Source organism: Physella acuta, unplaced genomic scaffold, assembly GCF_028476545.2.
Source record: "Physella acuta isolate Inbredline_101_S28 unplaced genomic scaffold, ASM2847654v3 ptg001059l, whole genome shotgun sequence".
Lineage (NCBI taxonomy): Eukaryota > Metazoa > Mollusca > Gastropoda > Physidae > Physella > Physella acuta.
In genome coordinates, this window is record NW_026732576.1 from 181915 (window position 1) to 205454 (window position 23540).

Below are 23540 nucleotides of genomic sequence, written 5' to 3' on the forward strand. Positions count from 1 at the left end.
GTGGTTGTGTGTGATGTGGTTGTGTGTGACAAAAGTTATTGTCTATAGATCAAGCAATAATAAGTTGTTGAACACCAAAATGCAAGAACATTTTTAAAAGAACATCTTTATTGTAATGCACATCTTTATTACATCTTTTCACAGTAAACCAAACATCTTTTGTAAGTGTATACTAGACCAAATACAGAGGGCGTTGTTTGTAATGCAGCGTTTAATAGTGAGAGACAACACCCTAAAACATCATGCCTGTGTCAGACCACGCCCTATGACAGACCACGCCCTATGACAGACCACGCCCTATGACAGACCACGCCCTGTGACAGACCACGCCCTGTGACAGACCACGCCCTATGACAGACCACGCCCTGTGACAGACCACGCCCTATGACAGACCACGCCCTGTGACAGACCACGCCCTGTGACAGACCACGCCCTGTGACAGACCACGCCCTGTGACAGACCACGCCCTGTGACAGACCACGACCTGTGACAGACCACGCCCTGTGACAGACCACGCCCTATGACAGACCACGCCCTGTGACAGACCACGCCCTGTGACAGACCACGACCTGTGACAGACCACGCCCTGTGACAGACCACGCCCTATGACAGACCACGCCCTATGACAGACCACGCCCTGTGACAGACCACGCCCTGTGACAGACCACGCCCTGTGACAGACCACGCCCTATGACAGACCACGCCCTATGACAGACCACGCCCTGTGACAGACCACGCCCTGTGACAGACCACGCCCTGTGACAGACCACGCCCTATGACAGACCACGCCCTATGACAGCCCACAACCAGCCAGCAGCACCAGCATGACTGTGATGTTACTTCTGGAACCAGCCAAAATGGCGGCGTGGGTCAGCTGCTCACACATTGTTTTGGCCAGGTCCAGTCTGGCAGTGTCTCCAGTGGTCATCGCTCCTGTAGGGGTCAGCACTCCTGTAGGGGTCAGTGCTCCGGTGAGTGTTTGGGGCACCTCGCTTGTTCTTGGGGTCACATCTTGATCCCCAAACGTGGACAGTTCTAGAGAGATCAGTGAAATAAATTGTTTAAAGCCACAGGCTGGTAATGTAAATTCAACTGCTGGTGGAACAATTAATGACCAAGTCAGGTTCAAGGTATTACCAAAGAACTAACTAGAAAGAAAGGGAGTAAACCAAGAAATTACATATGCTACAAAGTGAGAAATTTTTTGTCACGAAATAATGATTACCTATGGTAGGCCAATAATGTAAGGGAAATAACTCAAATAATTACCTATATTTGGCCTATAATGTAAGGGAAATAACTCAAAGAATTACCTATATTTGGCCTATAATGTAAGGGAAATAACTCAAAGAATTACCTATATCACCCATGTCACTGACTGAGCTTGTCCCACTGTGTGATGACTCTGGTCTAAATGATGATACACCCTTAAGCTCAGGTGATAGATTCTTGAGCTCAGGTGATCCACCCTTAAGCTCAGGTGATAGACTCTTGAGCTCAGGTGATCCACCCTTAAGCTCAGGTGATAGACTTTTGAGCTCAGGTGATCTACTCTTTAGCTCAGGTGATCCACTCTTTAGCTCAGGTGATCCACCCTTAAGCTCAGGTGATCCACCCTTTAGCTCAGGTGATCCACCCTTTAGCTCAGGTGATCCACCCTTTAGCTCAGGTGATCCACCCTTTAGCTCAGGTGATTCCCTCTTGGGCTCAGGTGATCCACCCTTTAGCTCAGGTGATCCAACCTTTAGCTCAGGTGATCCACCCTTAAGCTCAGGTGATCTACTCTTTAGCTCAGGTGATCCACCCTTTAGCTCAGGTGATCCACCCTTAAGCTCAGGTGATCTACTCTTTAGCTCAGGTGATCCACTCTTTAGCTCAGGTGATCCACTCTTTAGCTCAGGTGATCCAACCTTTAGCTCAGGTGATCCACCCTTAAGCTCAGGTGATCTACTCTTTAGCTCAGGTGATCCACCCTTTAGCTCAGGTGATCCACCCTTAAGCTCAGGTGATCTACTCTTTAGCTCAGGTGATCCACTCTTTAGCTCAGGTGATTCCCTCTTGAGCTCACCCCTTGCATTCAACAGTGGTAGGATGGAATCACTCAATCTGCTTGGTGGAGAGAGCTGCTGGTCTGGTAACATCTGATCAACAACAACAATAAACATGGCTTTTACATCCACATCATAATATGTCAACCTCCACACCATAACATGGCTTTTACATCCACACCAACAACTTCAGCTTTACATCTACATCACAACATGACTTATATAACAACATCAACAATAAACATGGCTTTTACATCCACACCAACAACTTCAGTTTTACATCTACATCACAACATGACTTATATAACATCAGCAATACACATGGCTTTCACAACAATATTTCTAACAACATCACAACCTCCTGGTAGAGTATAGACTGCAAGCACACAAGTCTCAAGTTCAGACCCCATGTTTGAACACAGGATGTCCCAGAGTCTGGCCCACTTGATGGTACCTGACTGATGCCAGGGAAAATAAAGGCAGGTGGGCTGAGTGCTGACCACACTATCCACTCATATGCTTAGGTCACAGAAACAAGTGAACTCTACTTCATCTACCACCAGGTTGGAAACAGTGTTTTTTCTAGGCATCTCTTAAGAAGGGCAGAGCACCCCCCCCACCCCTGAATGAAATGAAATTTATATATAAAACATACTTTTACCAATGTCCCCCCCCCCCCCCAGAAAATTAGGTGCCCCCCCCCCCCCCCCCCAGTGAAAAAATTCTGGAAGAAACACTGGCTGGAAACTTGACCCTCTCACCTTTGTCAACAAGTCAGCCACCTCATCCTCAGAAAACACCTCCCATATCCCATGACTAGCCAGCACCAGCATCTGAGCCTCCCTGTCAATGGGCACAGCTGTCACATGGGGCTCTGCTATCACACTCTCCTTCAGTCTTGTGTCGCCATGGTTACCCAGGCCACGAGTCACAGGCAAAACTCCATGAACCAATTTGTTTTTGCTGATGTCACCACCTGATTTTTTAAAATTAAATAAACTGTGTTGAATGACTTGACAACAATTATTTGTGTTGAATGAGTGGATAGCAGTCTTTATTTGGATCTAATATTTCAAATTTGAATTTTTTTGTATTGAAAAAAAAAGCTTTCATTGAAAAAGGATTGAATGGCCAGTAAAAAATGGTGTCTTGTAATAATTAGAAAGCTTGGACTTGCCAGAGATTTTAATCCTTTGTCTTTCTGTGCCATTTTTTGTTGTGTGGACTTCATTGAGACAAACAGCCTTGTTGTCTTTTATCAGTACAGCTCTAGAACTTCCTGTAACAAGTTTTGGTTTTCTACTTCAGTTTACCATCCCATAATCAGACCAGGGTGGTTATTTTAGCATTAACATGATAGACACATCCACAAACATCTCTCACATGATAGACACATCCACAAACTTCTCTCACATGATAGACACATCCACAAACATCTCTCACATGATAGACACATCCACAAACTTCTCTCACATGATAGACACATCCACAAACACATCACATGATAGACACATCCACAAATACATCACACGATAGACACATCCACAAACACATCACATGATAGACACATCCACAAACACATCACATGATAGACACATCCACAAACACATCACATGATAGACACATCCACAAACACATCACATGATAGACACATCCACAACACATCACATGATAGACACATCCACAAACATCTCTCACATGATAGGCACATCCACAAACATCTCTCACATGATAGGCACATCCACAAACAGATCCCACTATAGCAAGAAGTTGTTAAGTGAATGTTATTTTTTTAACAGCTGGGCAACAAAATATAATAAGGGGGAGTAACTATTTATCACTGTGTAAGTACAGATTAAAGAAAAATAAAATAATGACCTGCATTAGCAATATAAATAAAACCCACTTCTTCCGTCTGACTCATGATATTTTTATTCTCTGCTGTTTCCTCATGTTCAGTCATGCCTTCAGCAGTTTGTGTTTTGCTGATAACCAGGGTTAGAGCTGAAGTACCGCTCCATCTAAACTTGGAGGATTCACCCTTGCCATCAGTCAACAGTATGTCCACCAAATGGTAGCTCTTTCTAAATGCCTTCAAAAGATAAAAATATTTGGAATATAACTAAAATAACAGAAATAGTAAATCATTAAATAAACAGCTCTTCTAATTTAGAGATAGCCCTATATGTATATTGTATATAACTAATTAATCTTTATTTTAATCTTGTGACATTTATACATGGAATTTTTATTTTTACCTTGCACAACCTTATTAAATAAAATATAAATTGGCATATACAATTCATGACATTGTCCTATTGTTATAAACTATTCTATCTTTATTAGAACATTAATTCTAATATAGGCCTTCTTCTGAAAAGAATAAGTTAATATTAGTTCAAAATTGAATTATACTTAAACATATGTATAGTGCCTAGCTATAAATAAATGGGGTAGGCCCTACCTCTTTTAAATTCTCTGTAAATGTTAGGTTGGTTGGCTTCTTATTTAAATTATCATCACCATTAGTTTCCTTCATTCTCTCTTCATATTTTTTATAACAGAGGCTCATTATATTCTGGAACAGAAATTTTAGAAGTTTTACTTCAGTTGTGAGGAGACAGGTTATTATCATGCTAGATCTGTTTGGTTTTTATTTCAGATTTTTTTTTCTAGACTGAAAAGCAATTAGCTATTTCTTGTTTTAAATGTGTGTTTCTATAGTTTAAATCAACTTGGAGATTGTTTACCTTGTTGAGTGCTGCAGGTTCTTGCTGTTCATTGTTTGAATAGTCTAGATGTAACCTAGAAAAAGTTGCCATTTCATTCAGAAGCAGGTGATGCAGCTCATTAGCAGACCTTTGTGCTGCATTTTTACCATGGTAACCATCAAAGATGGCCAGATAACATTTATTTTGATCCCCACCAAAGTTGTCGATATAAACATTCACATCCTCCATGTCTTTCTTCCACATCCTGTTATCATTGCTACAAATCCCAATCCCATATACAAAATCTAAACTACAATTTTTAGCTACACCTTGGACAGATGACTTGACTTTGTTTTGAAATTGATCTGCCCAATAATACTCATCTTCTAAATCATTTTTCAAAAATTCATAAGCTTCGTTTAACTTTCTTATATCATCAGGCTTGATTGGCTTTTTTAATGTAGCTTTAGAGTTTAATTTTTTTATCAGTGAGTTTCTTCGTTGTAAAAGGGACTGAACTTGGGTAGGTTTTTGTGGGTGTGTGTAGCGGAGAGTGTTTAAGGCACTGTGATACGCCCTGTGATACAGCAGGTTACCAATATTAATGTACAGGGCACAACTTTCACAAAGCATAGAAATATCATGGCCATTGCTGAACCTGGACAGATATGTCAATGGTGTATCTGTGAAGATAAATCAGAGAAAAAAGGCTACATCATAAAAACCTAACGCCTAACACTTAATACACTTGACTCAACATTAACTATCAGAAATGTAAGAAAAGAATTTTGACAGAGGAAATTTTGCTCACCTGAAACAAACAAGGTATCACCTTTAAACTGTTCAGTATTTATTACCAGTAGATCATTATCTTCTTGTTCATCAACAACATTGGATTCCAGAATGTTATTCTCATTTCGTGGAATATTTCTGTCTTCCAAAATATGTTCAGCACCATTTTCTAATTCATTATCCATTTTTTTAAATATTAATATATTAAAAAAAACTATTATTATGAATTAATGTTCATGACTGATTATATTAGATCGTATAGTTTCTAGTAGTCCTTCCCAGCTGCAGAATATTGACTATAGATATATATAGCTCATATAATATATAAGTATGGTTACAGTATGAAATGTGTTACGTTTTACCTCCCCTTGTTTCTAGGGCAAGCATAAACATCTCAAGTACGCTCTAGCTACCGATAAAAAACAAAATTAGTCTATATATGAAATTATATATATATATATATATATATATATATATATATATATATATATATATATATATATATATATATATATATATATATATATATATATATATATATATATATATATATATATCACTTGCCTATATACAATTTATGTGTTTACGAAATTTTGAATAACCAATTCGAATGGGTTGTCCATAAATAACGACACGCTACTTGGCAATCTGACTCCTATTCCCCATCCCATCATCTCATAAAATCTCAAAAAAGGATACTCCTAAAATCACACTTCAGCCTATGTAATTTGTACGAATATTAAATCAAATATTTTTATTAGGGCCTAGTTATCATATCAAAATATCAAGGCCAGTGTTTCTTCCAGACTTTTTTCTCCGGGGGGCACTTGAAATCTTCGGGGGGGCGGTAAACTTTCTTCGGGGGGGCGGACACTGTTAAAAGTATATATTTTCTATATAAATTATATAAATTTCATTTCGTTCGGGGGGGCGGCAAAAATTTTTCGGGGGGGCTTCGCCCCCCCGAAGAGATGCCTGGAAGAAACTCTGATCAAGGCTTGTGAGTAGTTCGTTTAAATTTTAACTAGATTATCACTGCTAACATAAAAAAGAATATAAATGTTTCGAAGTCAGCAATATCAATTTTAACTTGCGTCGGACTCTAAAATAAATGTGCTCTTCGTATTATTAAATTTCAAAAAATAGGCTAGTACTTTTTACAATAAATCCCATTTCCACGGACGTGTTTTCATATGACATTGTAGGTTTTTGGAATTTGGAGATGTACTCCTTAGAAACATCGTATTTACACTTCCGGTTTTCAGTATGTAGCTCTAAGACAGTTGCTTACTTCTTCCAACCTTTCATCAAGCGTTAAGCCAAACGCCCGTCCTAATTAATAAGTAGATCTAAGCCCACTGCTAGAATTTCAAAGGGTAACAGAAAAGAAATTTAATAGGCCTACAGAACATCTTTTTTTTTAATAGTAATAACTAATAAATAGTAAATACTAAATAGAGTGACAATCTTAGACTTTAGTAAACTTTATTACTTTAGTTGTTAGAGAGTTAGAGTGAACTTCGTCTTAGTTCTTAGAGTCGGAACAGATAAAGTTAAAGCCGCTTGTAGGCGTAAACTATCGTTTTAATTTAGGTACGCAAAATCGGCAGAGACTATTAATGTGAAAAAAGGTGACTCATTAAATTTTAGTAATTATTTCACATTTTTAGGAAAATTAAAAATTTTTGTTTTGAAAGTTACAAAAATGTTTAGGATTTTCATTCATGTACCCGTTTTTTAACAATTGTATTAAAACTTTGCAGTAATAAATAATTAAATATTAATATGGACTAGCAATGTTTTCATTAGATGCAACCAAGCTCATTTACTTTAGCAGCCATCTTGTTCAAGGTTTTTTTGGTAAAATTATAGTTTGGGGTTGTCCATAAACGACGTCACACTTGTAGGGGGGAGGGGGGGGTCCGTAATTTTGTGACGGTGTGTGATGAGGGGGAGGGGGGTGGGGGTTCAGATGGTGCGACATCACACTTTTGCATTATTATGATTATAAAAAAGCAAAGTTAGAAAATGAATTTTAGACGGTAGTTTGCGTTTTAGAAAACTGTTTTAATAAATTGTAATAACAATTGATTAAAATACTCTATTTTGACAGAGTTCAGACAAGATTTTGGAAAAATATAGCTGTTTGAAAAAATTCAACTGCATTTTGAGGGGGGTTGTAGGCTTAGGTGTGATGTCATTTTAGGGGGTGGGGTCTGGCTTTTTGTGACGGAGGGGAGGGAGGAGGTAAAAATCGTCAAAAAAGCGAGACATCATTTATGGATGACCCCTTAGAGATTCAGGGGAACCACTCTAATTTACAGATGGCAGCTGTTTATATAGCAAATCTTGCTTGCAAACACTGCTGTTTAAAGTTAATATCTGGCCTATATCGATATATTAAATATTTAGCCATTTATTTTGGTTTATTATTCAGTTATCTATAATATTTGATACAATTATATCACAATATACTTCTGTTAAAGCCTTAACTATGAGGCAACTATTTTTCAAATTACTAGCCTCTGCCGATTTTACGCACCTTAAACAATAGATTACCAGTTACAGTAATTTTTCAGATCTTACATTAATACTTTGGTTTTTAGTCCTGATGTTTGAATGATTTTGCTTTTGTTATAATATATTACTATAACTATACCTCAGCAGTATTGTGTATAGTCTTATAATAATATTATTAATTATATTATAATAATGGGCCTATACTGCTATAGAACTCTATATTTCTTTATTAACAGCATCCAAATAGTTGGTAGTTAGGTCCAAGTAAACCTTAAACTTATTTAAACTAGGGCTAGAGTCAGACTGTCAAACACACATGTACTTCAATAAGAATTAACTAGTTTTGTTAAAAAATAAAATGCTGTCATACAACAGTAGAGATGGCAAAGCCAGGTGGTAAAGTGCTTAACTGCAAACCAAAAAGTCTAGAGTTAAGATATTTGACTTGTATTTGTTGCTGAGTTTACCCAGCAATGATGGGTACCTGACTCATGTTATAAAAAGTAATGGATGTTGGTCATAGTACTGACCCCACCATCCCATTATTATATAAATGAGCTCTACTGCATCTGCCCCATCAGTTGCTACAGTAGTAGGAGTAATTTTAAAAAAAAGTATAGTCAGGAATTTTAAAATGTATTGTATTAAGTTAGATCTAGATCTATGTTATTTAAAATGATAATACATTAAATTATTTGAATATAAAATTACTATGCGTGGTTTTAATTAACTATCCATAGCGAAGTTTTTTTTATCAAATATACCTTGTCTTATGTCTTTTCCAGGTTTAGCCAAAGCATTATTTTGAACTGATGTTAGTGGTACTATCTTAAATTGTTTTGTTTTTAAACATATATTTTTATTCCAGAGTACTTAATTGTTTTAAGAAGATGAAAATATGGACAGGGTTCCTGGCACTCTAAGAAAACAGTTTTTAGATGCTGTAACTAACTTAACATGGGTTAAGGTGTGTCTTTACAAATTTGTTTTTAACTTGTTAATTTACTGATCAAATTAGTTTCCTCTCTTATGATGTATTTAAAAAATTATCATCTTTAAATTGTTTTCCATATTTTTTGGGGGAGAAAAGGTACAGATAATACATTTTGTATTTTTAAATTTTGTAAGGTCAATGTTCTCTCCAAGATGTGTGGCTGCACAGTAGTTTTGAACCTGATAATTATATCCTTGTATAAGACTTTTAGAACACAACACACAATATTTGTTGAGGGACTGATGTTGTGGGGTATACTTTTTCCATAAAAACTGTTATTACAAAAATTATTATTAATGTTAAATTTTTCAGATAATTGGAATAGGAAATGCAAGCACAGGAAAGACCAGTTTGATCAAACATTTTTGTGAAAGTAAGGTAAATCTGTATTTCAAAAAGTTTAATTCTAAAATAAAGTTTTGCAATTTAAATCTGATTTTGTTTATAAAAATGAGTATTTTTACCATTATGAAAAATATATTTTACTAGCCTAAGGATCACTCTTCTAAGTTAAATTATATACTGGCACATTACTGTTTTTAGTAAATTAATTTAATTTACATATACATATTTATGTTCTTGCTAGCTAGCTGTTATTCCTTTCCAAACAATTAGGTGTTAATTTTGATTTGCACTTTTTAAAAAGTCTTATGAAATATTTTCATTTTTTTTTCTTCAGTTTAATTCTGGTTATCAGCCAACTGTTGGTGTTGACTATGGCTTCAAAATACAGGAAGTAAATGGAATTGATTGTAAGTTCATTTAAGTTCTACAATTAACATCCATTCTACACATTTATCCAAGGATTCTCAACCACTTCTCTTTATCTAGTTAACAGGGCTTTGGTTTTAGACAATTTTTTAAATTGTCAAATCAAGTCCAAAATTATATCAGTTTTTCTTTTTATCTTGAACCACCTTGTTACCCACTGTAATTTTCCTTAGCCTGTAATGTGTGTTTGCATCATGCTTAGACTTAGATAATTTATGAGTGAAAACACAGCTCACAGAAATGTATAGCATTGCTTCAATATTTGTGATGATATGGTTTTGAATTGTCAATATTGAATAATAGTGTAACATAAAATTTATCTGCAACAACATACATTGTCCATTCCCCAGTAAGAGTCCACCTGTGATATCTATCAGGGATTGCTGAATACTTTAAGTTGTTGTCCATTCCCCAGTAAGAGTCCACCTGTGATATCTATCAGGGATTGCTGAATACTTTAAATTGTTGTCCATTCCCCAGTAAGTCCACTTGTGGGATCTATCAGGGAGTGCTGAATACTTTATTGTTGTCCATTCCCCAGTAAGTCCACTTGTGGGATCTATCAGGGAGTGCTGAATACTTTGTTGTTGTCCATTCCCCAGTAAGTCCACTTGTGGGATCTATCAGGGAGTGCTGAATACTTTAAGTTGTTGTCCATTCCCCAGTAAGTCCACTTGTGGGATCTATCAGGGAGTGCTGAATACTTTAAGTTGTTGTCCATTCCCCAGTAAGTCCACTTGTGGGATCTATCAGGGAGTGCTGAATACTTTGTTGTTGTCCATTCCCCAGTAAGTCCACTTGTGGGATCTATCAGGGAGTGCTGAATACTTTGTTGTTGTCCATTCCCCAGTAAGTCCACTTGTGGGATCTATCAGGGAGTGCTGAATACTTTAAGTTGTTGTCCATTCCCCAGTAAGTCCACTTGTGGGATCTATCAGGGAGTGCTGAATACTTTAAGTTGTTGTCCATTCCCCAGTAAGTCCACTTGTGGGATCTATCAGGGAGTGCTGAATACTTTGTTGTTGTCCATTCCCCAGTAAGAGTCCACCTGTGATATCTATCAGGGATTGCTGAATACTTTAAATTGTTGTCCATTCCCCAGTAAGTCCACTTGTGGGATCTATCAGGGAGTGCTGAATACTTTGTTGTTGTCCATTCCCCAGTAAGTCCACCTGTGGGATCTATCAGGGAGTGCTGAATACTTTGTTGTTGTCCATTCCCCAGTAAGAGTCCACTTGTGGGATCTATCAGGGAGTGCTGAATATTTTAAGTTGTTGTCCATTCCCCAGTAAGAGTCCACCTGTGATATCTATCAGGGATTGCTGAATACTTTAAATTGTTGTCCATTCCCCAGTAAGAGTCCACCTGTGGGATCTATCAGGGAGTGCTGAATACTTTGTTGTTGTCCATTCCCCAGTAAGAGTCCACTTGTGGGATCTATCAGGGAGTGCTGAATACTTTGTTGTTGTCCATTCCCCAGTAAGAGTCCACTTGTGGGATCTATCAGGGATTGCTGAATACTTTAAATTGTTGTCCATTCCCCAGTAAGTCCATCTGTGGGATCTATCAGGGAGTGCTGAATATTTTGTTGTTGTCCATTCCCCAGTAAGAGTCTACTTGTGGGATCTATCAGGGAGTGCTGAATACTTTGTTGTTGTCCATTCCCCAGTAAGAGTCCACTTGTGGGATCTATCAGGGAGTGCTGAATACTTTGAAGTAAGGAATGAACTCTACACTGGTGTGGATATAATCTTCCTTGTTTATGATGTCACAAGTGCTGATTCATTTGAAGCTCTAGACCAGTGGCTACGTGAAATTAAAAAATACACATCAAGTGGCTCAGAGGTTGTCATCGTAGCCAATAAGGTAGTTTCTCATAGATATCTCTAACTTTAGCTGATTTTATTTAGATATTGTGTGAACTATGAATAATTGTTTATGTACTATTGTTCAAAGGTAGATATGAAGCAGAAAAGAATGGTAACACAAACAGATGGTGTGAAATTTGCTCAGAGAAACAAATTAAGGTGAGAAAAAGATCTTTTTCATTTCCTAAAAGTAAAAGCGTTTTCTAATTTATAAAATATCGCTTCACCAGAACCAGGCTCTTCTAATATTTTTTTAGATTAATACACCACAGAGTTCTAAGCCGATCAATGCATCATGGTCAAATATATTGTAGCCACATCTCTCCCCAGTAGTACACAATAATTCCATTTCATCAAGTCTGTAATATAGAAATCTTAAGGAAAATAAAAATTTAAAGCCTGGTTGTCCACATTTTGAAAAGCGGATTTTGAACAATCTGCTTCTGGGGAAACATATATATATATATATATATATATATATATATATATATATATATATATATATATATATATATATATATATGTATATATATATATATATATATATATTTATAAATAGATAATTACGGATGTCTCTGTGTATAAACAAGATGTTTCTAGTATTTCTCTAATTCCAACATTATTCTTATGAGGTTTTCTTTATTTGTTCAAATATCATTTTGAGATAATTTGGTGTTCATTATCCATGAATGGAACAAATTTAGTTTTGTTTTTAATTTTCCCCTCTAGGTATTTTGAAACATCAGCAGCTTCAGGTGAAGGGGTAAATGAAATGTTTTATGCCATATTGAGACAGGTGATGGCTGACAGGAAGATTCCAAAAAGTTTAGAATTTGAACATGAGTCCACAGCCCTTGCATTAAGTTAACTTGATATTAACAGACTTTTTTACCTGACAGTACAGTTGATTTCATGTTTAAATGTATTAATGTAACTCAGTATCTTTGCCAGTTTAAATGTATGAATGACAATTGTATTGTTATAGAACTATGTATTAAAAATGTGGAGGATTAACCTTCCAATTGTATCTACCTTATTGTACTTGGTATTCATCAAATAAAGCATATTTAAAGTGTGTTTACACTCAGTATTTTCAGAACATGCATGAGAAAAAATAATGTGGGGATGCTATTTATTGGTTTAACATTTATAATACTGGAACTAGACTTCAGAAAGTCTTAAATAATCCACACAGATAGTAAACATGTCTAAATCCAAAGAGTTAAGGTGGATGTTGCTAATTGAAATAGTATTCAAGTAAATTTTTATATTGAGTTGTTTTTTTTAGCATCCATGACAGCACTTTTATATCTCATATTTATAATATTAAATTATACATAATATAAACACATTGAAACAACATAAAACAAAGACCTATTTATTTCCCTCATTTCACATTATGCATTTCACCAATCTGCATACAATAGTTTATTAACAAATATCACATCTATATTATGATGACCACATGGCTGACCCAAGTCAGGTTTTAAAAATATGTACAAAAAATACATTATCTTTACAATATAAGAAAGTCTATTTGATATTAAAGGGTATTTTTTGTCATTCATGAATGTTATAAATATGATTGAAGTGTTGCATCACCATTGTAAGTAGACAGTGTTGAGCAGGTATAGTCATGTGTCTCACACAGTTTTTTATTGTTCAAAATGTTGAGTAAAACAACTTCTCCACAAAGAGGAGCTGGAATGATATGTTTAAATTCGTCAAGCCAACTTGTACACAATAATGAATGGATGGAGCCAACTTGTACATTATAATGAATTGATGGAGCCAACTTGTACACAATAATGAATAGATGGTGCCAACTTGTACACTATAATGTACACATGAATTGATGGAGCCAACTTGTACACAATAATGAATGAATGGAGCCAACTTGTACATTATAATGAATTGATGGAGCCAAATTGTACACAATAATGAATAGATGGTGCCAACTTGTACACTATAATGTACACATGAATTGATGGAGCCAACTTGTACACAATAATGAATAGATGGAGCCAACTTATAGACACTATAATGCAGGCATGAATTGATAGAGTCAACCTTTACACTATAATGTACGCATGAATTGATGGAGTCAACTTGTATAATATAATGTAGGCATTTGAAAAGTAACATAAACAAGCTGTTTAAAAAGGTTTTTTTTTTACAAAATACATTTTCTACTGTTCTACAAAAATAACATCAAGTTAATGGGGACAATAATTGAACATTAGGTAATTTAGGATGAAGTCAACTAACAATGCTTTATACCCTGTGTACTTAACTGATGTTCACATAAAATTATGGTTATATAATCTAAAGAAAATTAAGATAGAAAAACATCTAAAAGATAATTATGTACTCTGCTTTGGTACAATAGTGTAATATAATCCAAAACACATTTTTTTTACTTCTATTTAAAATATCTTTTTTAAAAAGATAAAATGAACCAGCAGTTATATTTTAAAATAAAAGCAAACCCACTAGATATGGCATCAACTTAAATGTATTGCACTTTTGGCAGCATCATTAAATATTTGATTGCTTATTGCTGTCACAGCCCAACAAGCTGTAAAAATGTCAGGCCCTGCCAAGCAAACCTATAACTAATAAAACTAAAGCTAGTTTTTAAAAATAAATATCCTATAGACAAAAGAAAGAACAACTTTTTTTTTAATTTGAAGGTTCTCATGTAGTATTTGCTTCTCATATTTGTTCATAATACTAATAGGAAGTTTACTTCTGTAACAGTCATGTAAGTTTAGAGACTTTTTGTAAGGTGTAATACTGAAGTGGAATAATACTAAACTCAATTTTTACTGCCCAGATTTTTTTATAAACTATGTTTAAATGTGAATAAATTAATTTGACAGAAATTCAAAATTTTCAAAAAACCTGTAAAAATTGTTTTTGAATGCACTTACAAACAAATATTTTAAACTATAGCTAAACCTGTTCAAACTACTATTTATAGTTTTACAATAGTAAAAATTTAAAAAACAACAAAGCCAAACAAAAAAATAACAGCTATACACAAATTAATTCTTTGAAACTGATTGGTATAAATTGCTAGTTGACTGAAGAAATATTGTCTACTAAAGTAAAGCCAAAAACCAACAGATAATATTCATATTACTATTGATTTCTTTTACAAGAGAAATAAGTTATCGTGTTAGTTCACATAAAAGCAAGACAAAAAAAGGAATGAAATGTTACAAAGTTTTAGAGAGGAAAACGGCAAGCTCCCACTAAAGTTATAACACAGATACTATAATTCATATTCTACCTATGTACAACATTCTATGAAATCAAGGAAAAGCCAATTTATGAAATAATAATTTTTTTTTTAAATCCAGAAGAACCAAATAAACCCACCTAGAGCTACTATATTCTACTAGTATAATCCAATACCAAACCTATTATGGCATAATTCAAGTGATCAAAATTCACAGAAACAAAACTTGATTTGGCCAAATTTTATCTTACAATTTTCCAAAACTTGGACTTACATTGAATGGAAGGCAGTGAAGGTTATGGTCATTCTTTAGGGAGGAAGTAGAATAAAGCTTTAAGATTTATAGTTAAATACATGGGAATAATCTTTAAGTAGCTTGATTAGCAGTAGCCAATAAAACAGTAATGGAATGGCTACTGATTCTATAGATTTTGTAAATCTATATAGATGAAAAATTTATGATAATATATTTACAGTTTTGTCAGTGTTTTAGCCATTAAAAATATAGGAATATATGAAAGTATTAAAAATGTTCTAAGTTCTGTTCTGAGTGCTGTGGCAATCATATCTTTGATGTTAAATGGAGTAGGAAATATATGATTGTGTGAATGCAATAGATTAGACAGTTTCTGATGAATCAAGGGAATGCTTGAAATAAAACTTGTTGATGGCTATAAGGACCCTGTCTAAATGTTGTACAAAGACTTCAATGTCAGAGAGTAGGGCATGTTCAAACTGTCGACTGGTGGGATCCACTTTGTCTCCCACAGCCAAGTGACATATAAAGGTCTCTCTGTAGGGGAGGGCTTTCACTGCCACCTGTGGACAACATTTGTAGCATTGGTTAACCAACATTTTCATGGAGTTATCTCGACATTTTTTTGTTAACATGGTAATCCAAATCCAGACTTTGAAAATATGCCTTTAATTAACTTCATGTGACAAGAAAAACTTACTGCAAAAACACCTCTGACGACCCATCCATGATAGTTTTTGAGTGTGCGTGAGTAAGCGTTGCTGGCACAGACATCCATGTCAGTACTTCCAGAGCTACATTCTCTTAGAAACTCTCTGATAAATTCTAAACTCCTGGTAAGTCAATCAAAATACAAGGCTTGTGACGTATTCAAACTTAAAGCAGGCTAAAAAACATTTAACTTTTGTAGCACAAACCAAATGTGGACAGTAGGTAAATAATAAGGTCCAACCAGGCCACAGTGTTTGCTTACCTTTTTAACCATAGCAGTGCTGATGTGGCAGAGTTTGAATGTGTGTGCTGACCATTCTGTAATTCATTTAAAACCATTGACTCAAGGGTTGGGAACTGCTCAGGGTTGCTCAGTTGTTTCTGGCGAATTTTCTGGAGAAGTACAAAACTTTTGTATGACTATGTTTAATCTAGTTTTAGCACTTACTTAGAAAAAGACAATTTAAATAGCAGTGAGGAAATAAAGAAGGTAAATACAGAACATCTACTAGATATTCAAAGCAGTGAAATTATCAACTTGAATGTTTTTGTCATACTTTAAAAGATATGGTGCAAGGTCTACCTTCTGCTAATTTCTTCAGATAATATTAATCATTGCCCTAATTAATTATGATTAGTAATGTTCAGACATAAAAGATTGGACTTGATGGGAACTTTCTTTAGGACAAGTAGGTTTTATAGGCAGATATTTTGAGTTTTATTTTTGTCCATGAGTGACACAGGTTCTTTAGTACAGCTCAAACACAGTTTATTTCCTTTAGAAATGAATCAAACATTAAAAACCTCTCTTTCTGAATGGTGCTACTTACCCTGATATTGCCACAAAAATCCATTTTGACTGGGGAAAATGCTGTGCTATTTAATTTGTCTGTAAGAAAAAGGATGATTTGTTTGTTTTTAAATGAAATTTTTCTATGGACAAATAAATAAGCAGTAGTATTCTAACAAATATATTTTAAAAAATGGGACAAATACTTGTAATGATCACAGTGGCTTACCAAAAATAGGAACTAAATTGTTACAAGCTTCTAAGAAAGGGTTGACTAAAATACTGTCCTCCTCACTGGTATCAACATGAGAGAAACTGAAAAAACAAACAATGAAGGTTAATTCACTGAGGAGTTGTGTTTTGGCTGGCTACTGTCAACAGGGTGTTCATTCTCTGAACACGCGCCTACTTATTTTTAAATATTGTAAACATACAAATTGAAAAAAAAAAGTATTAATAATTCCTGTTTTAGAGTCATTCCCAAAACTAATTCCATATATATTTTTTTAATTTTTTTTTTTTTTTTGAGGAATTGAAGATTTAAAATTGTGAATAAACTTTTTTTCCTGTTAAGTCTTATCACTTTATAATATCAATCTTCAGCATACTGTATGTATAATTCAATTTTTTCACATACTAATTTATTACACACCCATTTCAATTATCATTTTACTTAAACATTTTGGGTGCATGTGAGAAAAATGTCCGCTTTTCTGTAACAAATGTAGATTTTGATACATTTAAAAAAATAACTATTTTCTGATTATTGTCACTCAACTATTAATGGTTTGTCAACTCCTTAGATGGGTTACAGTAATATCTTCATTTAGAGAGAATGAATTAAATAATCAACTAAAATAAATTTTACATACTTCACAGGCATATCTGAGAAAAAGGTTACAATAGTTTCATCAATAGCATCTTTAAAATCATCTAAGTTTTCTAAATCATCTGAAGAAGCAGCATTTGATAGTATTAAAGGTGCCATAGGGTCATCTGAAATTTCAGCCGAGTTGTTCCTAGACTCATGGTCTGTGGTTCCATTACTAAGAGGTCTGGCTTCATCCACCTCATCTATAGAGTTGTTGATGCTGCTAGACTGGGGCTGCACTGTGTGGGTCACCTGAAAGCTCCCAGGCTGGGAATGGACAGGTGAGAGGCGAGGGGAGTTCTCATGGGGAGAATGATGGGATGACGAGGAATGAACTCGAATAGTATCAGCTGATGAATGGCGCTTGGATATTCTGAAATTATAAAGAAACCCTACTTAAACTACAAACAAGAAACACAAACAAACAATGAGAACAAATTGTTGGCAATAACATGTCTACTCCAGGGATAGTGAGGTCGTGTGTTAGAGCAAGCAAACCAGTGACTTTAAGCTGTTAGAATCTATAGGACACAATACACCCAGCTCGTTGGGTGGTGCAACTTTAAGCAGACAACACAATCCTGTCATAAGCTGTCAAAACAACTCAAGTATAAACACCACACCACAAATACTTGATGTGCCTTAACTGCTTGATGCTGACAAACTTCAAGATACTTACTTTTCATTTGGTCTTGTTATTGTTGATCTTGTACCCTTAAAATAAATAGAAATAAAAATATTTTTAAAATAATGAACTATTTTTCTTTTTTTATGAATTCATTATTCTATTGATCTGTTGGAATCGATAAGAGTACACAGTAAATAACAAAAACTTTTCTATAGTTACAGGCAATCTTTGGACATTGGGTCTTGTGGGAGAGGATGGTATAGCAGCATCACGAACATGCTGGTGAGGGGACTCAAACATTGGAGTATTGGCAACAAGTTTCATACAGTCGTCGAGAGTTGAAATAAAAGTATCACAAGTTGCCCCTATCAATGAAGTTGCTTCTGTTAGTTTCTGTTGATAAACATTTTACAATCATGTGAATAGCAAGGTTTTTTTTTTAAATCTATAAGTTAGCTTTATTTTAGCTTCATAATTGTGGTATAAGAATTAAAATGTGCTCATAAGTTATGCTTTGCTATGAAGTAGTGAAAAGGTTCTTAAATGAGTTTTCTGTGAGAACAAAAGTACCTCTACATCCAAGTTACTATCAGCTGATGATACTGTCTGTTTGATAGAATGAACTTGTTGCATTAGCAGATCACAGTAGAGACGCAGTTCAGATTTTTTTGTTTTCATTTGATCTGGAACGCCATCTATAAAAAACATAATGACTTTTAACCAAGAACTATTAAAATAAAAATGTTTTAACATTTTACAAAGAATCTGTAAATCCATTATTACCTGCATCTTTTTTAGCAGCACTGACTTCACTAAAGGAAGCTTTAGAACTGCCTAGAGCTATCAGCCAAGATTGTCTGTCTTGAGGTGTACTGGCTTTAACATAATAATGTTGTTCTCCAGGAATGATCAGATCTAAGCGTGTCATGTCTGTTGGGTGAACTTTAAAGAACAAGCAAAATCAACAACACACACATTAACAGGGATAATCGATAACAGTTCTGCTTCAATTATCAATCACTTTTCCAACAACACAAATCTATTTACTTTATTGGAGTTTTTTTTAAAGGTCAGCTGTAAATTTTATTGAGAACGAACACTAACAGCAACTAACTTACCAACAATATCACAAACAGCCATCTTGATAGATCCCTTGCAGCCATTGTTGACATCTTCCTGGGACTTGTAGTAAGATAACACCCCATTATCTAATATAAACCAGCGAGGCTGCCAACCTACAAGTTTATATGACAATCACAGCAGTTAATTGATTTTCTAGTGGACTATGGTTAAAATTTGGCAATGTTATGTAACAAAACAAATAACAACTAGTTAATTAGATTATTTCAATATCTTCCCATTAGAAGTAAAATATTTCACAATAATTCAGTATTGACAGCTTCTGCCGTAATGTAAAAGAAAATTTGATGAAAGAAACAAACACCAGAACATAAGTAACTGCCAATTCTATTGATGTGAATCAACAGAATGGTGTGTTCATGCAGTAATGATGAGATTTTAAAATAATATATTGACTCCTGATCACAGGCACATGATGGGTACCTGACCCAAGTCAAGGCAAGTAAAGTAACAAGGATTGGGCATAGTAGTGACTACACTTCTATTTCATGGAATGTCTGGTCTGTAATGGTACTTTTCTTATTTACTCAAATTTAAGTGTGTTAACTTTAGTGTGTTAAAAGTGATCCTATTCCTCTTGGGAATAGTCATTCTATTATTGTTTTTATAAATTCTTAATTGTAATGTTCAATTTCCTTAAACAAAATTTTAAATTAAGTATGCCTCGCATTTTCTTCTTATATTTTACTGCTTTGCCATTTCACATTTTGAGTCTCGCATCTTACCCTATAAAACTAGGGCCTAACCAGATGATATTGTAAACTTTAACAGTACACAAAAAACACATTCACTTGGTCTGTGTTATTCACTATTCAGTTAGGCCTAGACTTAATATGAAAAATAATGAAACTTAGGTCAATAAAATATAAAGAGACTGACTCAAAAACATAACTGAGTAATCTAGATCTAAGAAGATCCTAATGATGGCCCTAAGTCCTAATCTTAGTAATCTAGATTTAGATCTAGGTCTAGGTCTAGGTCTCACTCTACTTTAACTCAGTGTCTCAGTCTACTTACTACTAGTTAACTAGTAGTACTAGTACTAGATCTAGATTCTAGTACTTTATAACTTAGTTATAGTTGCTGCATAACTACTAACTAAATCATGACTAATTGACTAACAACTTAGATCTAGAATCTAGATCTAGTAATAACTAATAGATCTATATATTAAATTATAAGGACTTGATTGAATGAAACTAGTAGATCTCTAGATCTATTTCTGAATTGCTCTTGAAATGAAACCAACTTGAACTAGACTAGCTAGATCTAGATTCTATCTATAACTAGAGATAGCTCTAGATTTATAGCTTTAATGGAATTTAGGTTTTTAAATATTGCATTTCATTTTAAAATTATGCCAGATTCTGTATCTTATTTCTATTAACTAAATCGGTAAAAATTTAGAGAAAACCCTTGATATTTCATAGTATCCGCCGCCAACCAATCAAACGCGCGCTTTCAACGCGTTTTGGTTGGCGGCTGACGTCACGATGACGTCACGCGACCCGTAAACACGGCGTTTTTGGAGCTAAAAAGGGCCGAAAAAGCCATTTTTTCTACGTGTAGTTCGGATTTTTTTACGTTTTTTAAAATGGACCCGAAAATGACCCTTTTTAGAAATGGACATAGCCATTTTTTCGAAGAATTAATTTAAAAAAGGGCCGTTTTGAGCTATGTTTCGATGTAAACAAAGGCCCATGTCAACACGTGTCAAACCACGTGAAGGCACCCGATCGACGTTTTCGGTCACGCATGAGTGGTTTTCGTACGTTCTCGTGAACTAAATACCAGTTTCTTGACAACAAATTGGAAAACGATAATTTCGTGAAAATAACGACCCTAGAGGAATGGGTTTTGAATATTATTAAATAAAAATCGATGTATTGGCTACATGTGTTGATTCTAAAGTTGTCTATAATAACTATAATTGACTAGTAGCATGCTGAAACAACGGCCTTAGGGCGCCGTGTAGTGTGTAGTTTCGCTAAATGTAAATTAATCAGCCCGGCCGCAGATCGACCGCAAACTGTTAAATTGGTTGAATGTGAAAAGCATACTACTTACAAATTACTTTTGAATATTCACATCACACAAAATAATCCCAAAGAAAGCACAAAATAAAATCCGTTAGAAAAGCATCACCATGAAATTTGAAAACCACAGTATGTCAACCAGCCATCTTTGGCTCGATCTAGAGGTCATTCTTTAGCCTACACTTTAGTACACATGTGCCTTGCCAATAAATTTAGTTTCTGATGGTACACGACTTTTAGATCAATATATTAATTAACAAACTAACTGAATTCCAACATTCTATCACTCTAATCCTAAAATGAAACAGAATTTGAAGCACAATGATCAAACGAATAAATCCCACTCTAAGTAAGTGTCGCAGCTTTAATCCTGGATACAACCGTAGTGTGTAGTCATGTTGTGAGTAAACTTGCACGAGATAAAACACCGACCTAGACCTTCCTGATGTTGTGTATGGCCCCAAAGTTAAATGCTGGGAGTAGGGGAGGGGAATTTAACACCAAAATAGATTTTTGTTCAGTAGTTCACGCATCCTAACGGGGTTGAAAGTGTAACTTTATATTCAACTAGGCAAAAGGTGGAGGGTGGGGTCATTTAAACGACGGAGCTATATTTCTAGTCGAAGAATACGGGGAAGCCGGCATTTGAAGCCGGCATTTCATTATTGTCATTGCTATTGAGTACAACCCTTTATTCTAGTTTAATGCACGACTAGGCTACTCATTACGAAATCTAAAAAATGTCTTTGTGCTACCATGCAAAAGTAGCCTAATATTTCTACTGAATGGGGTAGGTATTTGACTTTGTTTATTTAAATGCAGATCCCATTAGCCTAAACATATTTGGATGCACATTTTAGTTATATCGTAAGGATTAATTTTATAATACAATGCATATATTCTGGCAGTCCTTCAAGTATTAGTAGTTATTGGACTATCCATAACTTGTATTTCAAAGATTTATAATGAGCGGGATGCACTCGATGTTTTAAGTGCTACATTCGGTAGCTGTTACTTTGTGCATGACAGCATCCCAATAGTTCACTGTTAATAATGTAACCTGAGCTTGACGAGACTCCCATCGCCAAGCAATCGTATGATAGACCCAGCAAGCATCACTCGTTAAATTCGACATCATGGCTATACCAGTCCTTGATTATTTTCATTACTGCCTCGAAACGCCTAGTTCTTGGTTTTAAAAAAAAAAACGTCTCTTCCCCCCCCCCCCCCCCCCTTCACGCTTGCGCCGACGTCATCATAGACCAATACCACGGTGCATTTTTTTTCACCGAGTATAAGTATAACACACACCTCTCTCCCCCTCACAGCAAGCGGCAACAACGGTCACCCAAGGCCAATAACACGCACCACGGTGGATTTTTTTTTACCGAGTATATACCCTACCCACCAGCCGCCTTACAGCATACCGCTAGTCTTTACAAACGGGGTTAAAAGTTTAACTTTTGAGTTCAAGAAGGGGAGAGGGTGGTATTGAAACAACGATGTTCTTTAATATGTTTAATAGTACAAATACATAGTAAAAAATTATACTTACCTACTTCTATAGCATCATACATAATTTTATAAATTAGCAAATTAATTAACTAATTAATTAATTAATTAAATCTAATGATAATGAAGGGAGATAGTTTATTTTGGTTAAGGCACGACACACAACACTATGCGTGCGTGGTATGTGGCCTGACCGACCGAAAGGAGATTGTTTATATTATTGTTTTGAGTTTATATTTAACTCAATGCAACAAGCCCGCCGGTTGGTTGAGGCCACGACGGGGGGAAGTTCTGACCGGGATTCAAAGGGTCGATTCTAAATATTATCCACTAAATCTAATATGCGAGAATCAAATCAATACCTGATATGTAATTCGTCCACTTCGACAACACACCCTCCATGTTTGTTGTTAAACGTCAACAAATTAAAGCTAGGATAATATTATTTTCGAACAAATTTTAACGCATTGGTAGATCTAGAATCTAGATCTAAAACTAGATAGCTCCTTTTTATCTGAGAATATAGATCTAAATCTAGATTTTTCGTTTCAATAAAGTATTTTTAAGAATTACTTTTTCTTTGCAACAGTGCATTCACACACACACAATAATACTAACTAATACAATTGTAGGCCTACATAATATAGA

At 35.0% G+C, this 23540-nt stretch overlaps 3 protein-coding genes across 6 annotated transcripts; 1 reads left to right on the forward strand and 2 right to left on the reverse strand.

Annotated features, from left to right (window-relative positions):
- Positions 1 to 731: 731 nt before the first annotated feature.
- LOC131955248 (uncharacterized) lies at positions 732 to 5931 on the reverse strand. Its single transcript, XM_059319273.1, has 8 exons — positions 5571 to 5931; positions 4799 to 5442; positions 4513 to 4626; positions 3927 to 4140; positions 3226 to 3327; positions 2810 to 3024; positions 1358 to 2141; positions 732 to 1035 (listed from the first exon to the last, which is right to left on the reverse strand). Exons 1-8 carry the CDS (start codon positions 5734 to 5736, stop codon positions 791 to 793), a joined length of 2484 nt encoding a protein of 827 aa, XP_059175256.1. The 5' UTR covers positions 5737 to 5931; the 3' UTR covers positions 732 to 790.
- Positions 5932 to 6775: 844 nt separating this feature from the next.
- On the forward strand, positions 6776 to 12710 carry LOC131955251 (dnaJ homolog subfamily C member 27-like). Of its 4 annotated transcripts, none has more exons than XM_059319284.1 (7): positions 6776 to 6815; positions 8940 to 9038; positions 9378 to 9443; positions 9745 to 9817; positions 11506 to 11702; positions 11793 to 11863; positions 12434 to 12710. In XM_059319284.1, the coding sequence occupies exons 2-7, from the start codon at positions 8970 to 8972 to the stop codon at positions 12570 to 12572; spliced, it is 615 nt and encodes a 204-aa protein (XP_059175267.1). In that variant the 5' UTR covers positions 6776 to 6815; positions 8940 to 8969; the 3' UTR covers positions 12573 to 12710. The 4 variants fall into 4 exon arrangements, with proteins under 4 accessions (XP_059175267.1, XP_059175265.1, XP_059175268.1 ...); XM_059319282.1 differs by lacking the exon at positions 6776 to 6815 and adding an exon at positions 6825 to 6927; XM_059319285.1 differs by lacking the exon at positions 6776 to 6815 and adding an exon at positions 6825 to 6927 and having other exon boundaries at positions 11506 to 11681.
- A 332-nt stretch (positions 12711 to 13042) lies between these two features.
- LOC131955249 (pleckstrin homology domain-containing family A member 3) lies at positions 13043 to 23319 on the reverse strand. The gene is made up of 12 exons (XM_059319274.1): positions 23255 to 23319; positions 19323 to 19439; positions 18988 to 19146; positions 18775 to 18899; positions 18424 to 18597; positions 18256 to 18290; positions 17578 to 17949; positions 16935 to 17020; positions 16746 to 16804; positions 16178 to 16308; positions 15905 to 16037; positions 13043 to 15767 (listed from the first exon to the last, which is right to left on the reverse strand). The coding sequence occupies exons 1-12, from the start codon at positions 23292 to 23294 to the stop codon at positions 15567 to 15569; spliced, it is 1632 nt and encodes a 543-aa protein (XP_059175257.1). The 5' UTR covers positions 23295 to 23319; the 3' UTR covers positions 13043 to 15566.
- Between the last annotated feature and the right edge of the window lie 221 nt (positions 23320 to 23540).

Excerpts from the sequence above, each read along its gene's own strand:
- LOC131955248 (XM_059319273.1), bottom strand. The coding sequence starts at position 5,736 with ATGGATAATGAATTAGAAAATGGTGCTGAACATATTTTGGAAGACAGA. Across the intron at positions 3,025-3,225 it reads ACAAAGGATTAAAATCTCTG|GTGGTGACATCAGCAAAAAC; the intron begins GCAAGTCCAAGC and ends TTAAAAAATCAG. Across the intron at positions 1,036-1,357 it reads CAGTGACATGGGTGATATAG|AACTGTCCACGTTTGGGGAT; the intron begins GTAATTCTTTGA and ends TGATCTCTCTAG.
- LOC131955251 (XM_059319284.1), top strand. The coding sequence starts at position 8,970 with ATGGACAGGGTTCCTGGCACTCTAAGAAAACAGTTTTTAGATGCTGTA. Across the intron at positions 9,818-11,505 it reads GGAAGTAAATGGAATTGATT|TAAGAGTCCACTTGTGGGAT; the intron begins GTAAGTTCATTT and ends TCCATTCCCCAG. Across the intron at positions 11,864-12,433 it reads GCTCAGAGAAACAAATTAAG|GTATTTTGAAACATCAGCAG; the intron begins GTGAGAAAAAGA and ends TTTCCCCTCTAG.
- LOC131955249 (XM_059319274.1), bottom strand. The coding sequence starts at position 23,294 with ATGGAGGGTGTGTTGTCGAAGTGGACGAATTACATATCAG. Across the intron at positions 18,291-18,423 it reads CCAATGTCCAAAGATTGCCT|GGTACAAGATCAACAATAAC; the intron begins GTAACTATAGAA and ends ATTTATTTTAAG. Across the intron at positions 16,805-16,934 it reads CAATTTAGTTCCTATTTTTG|ACAAATTAAATAGCACAGCA; the intron begins GTAAGCCACTGT and ends TTTTTCTTACAG.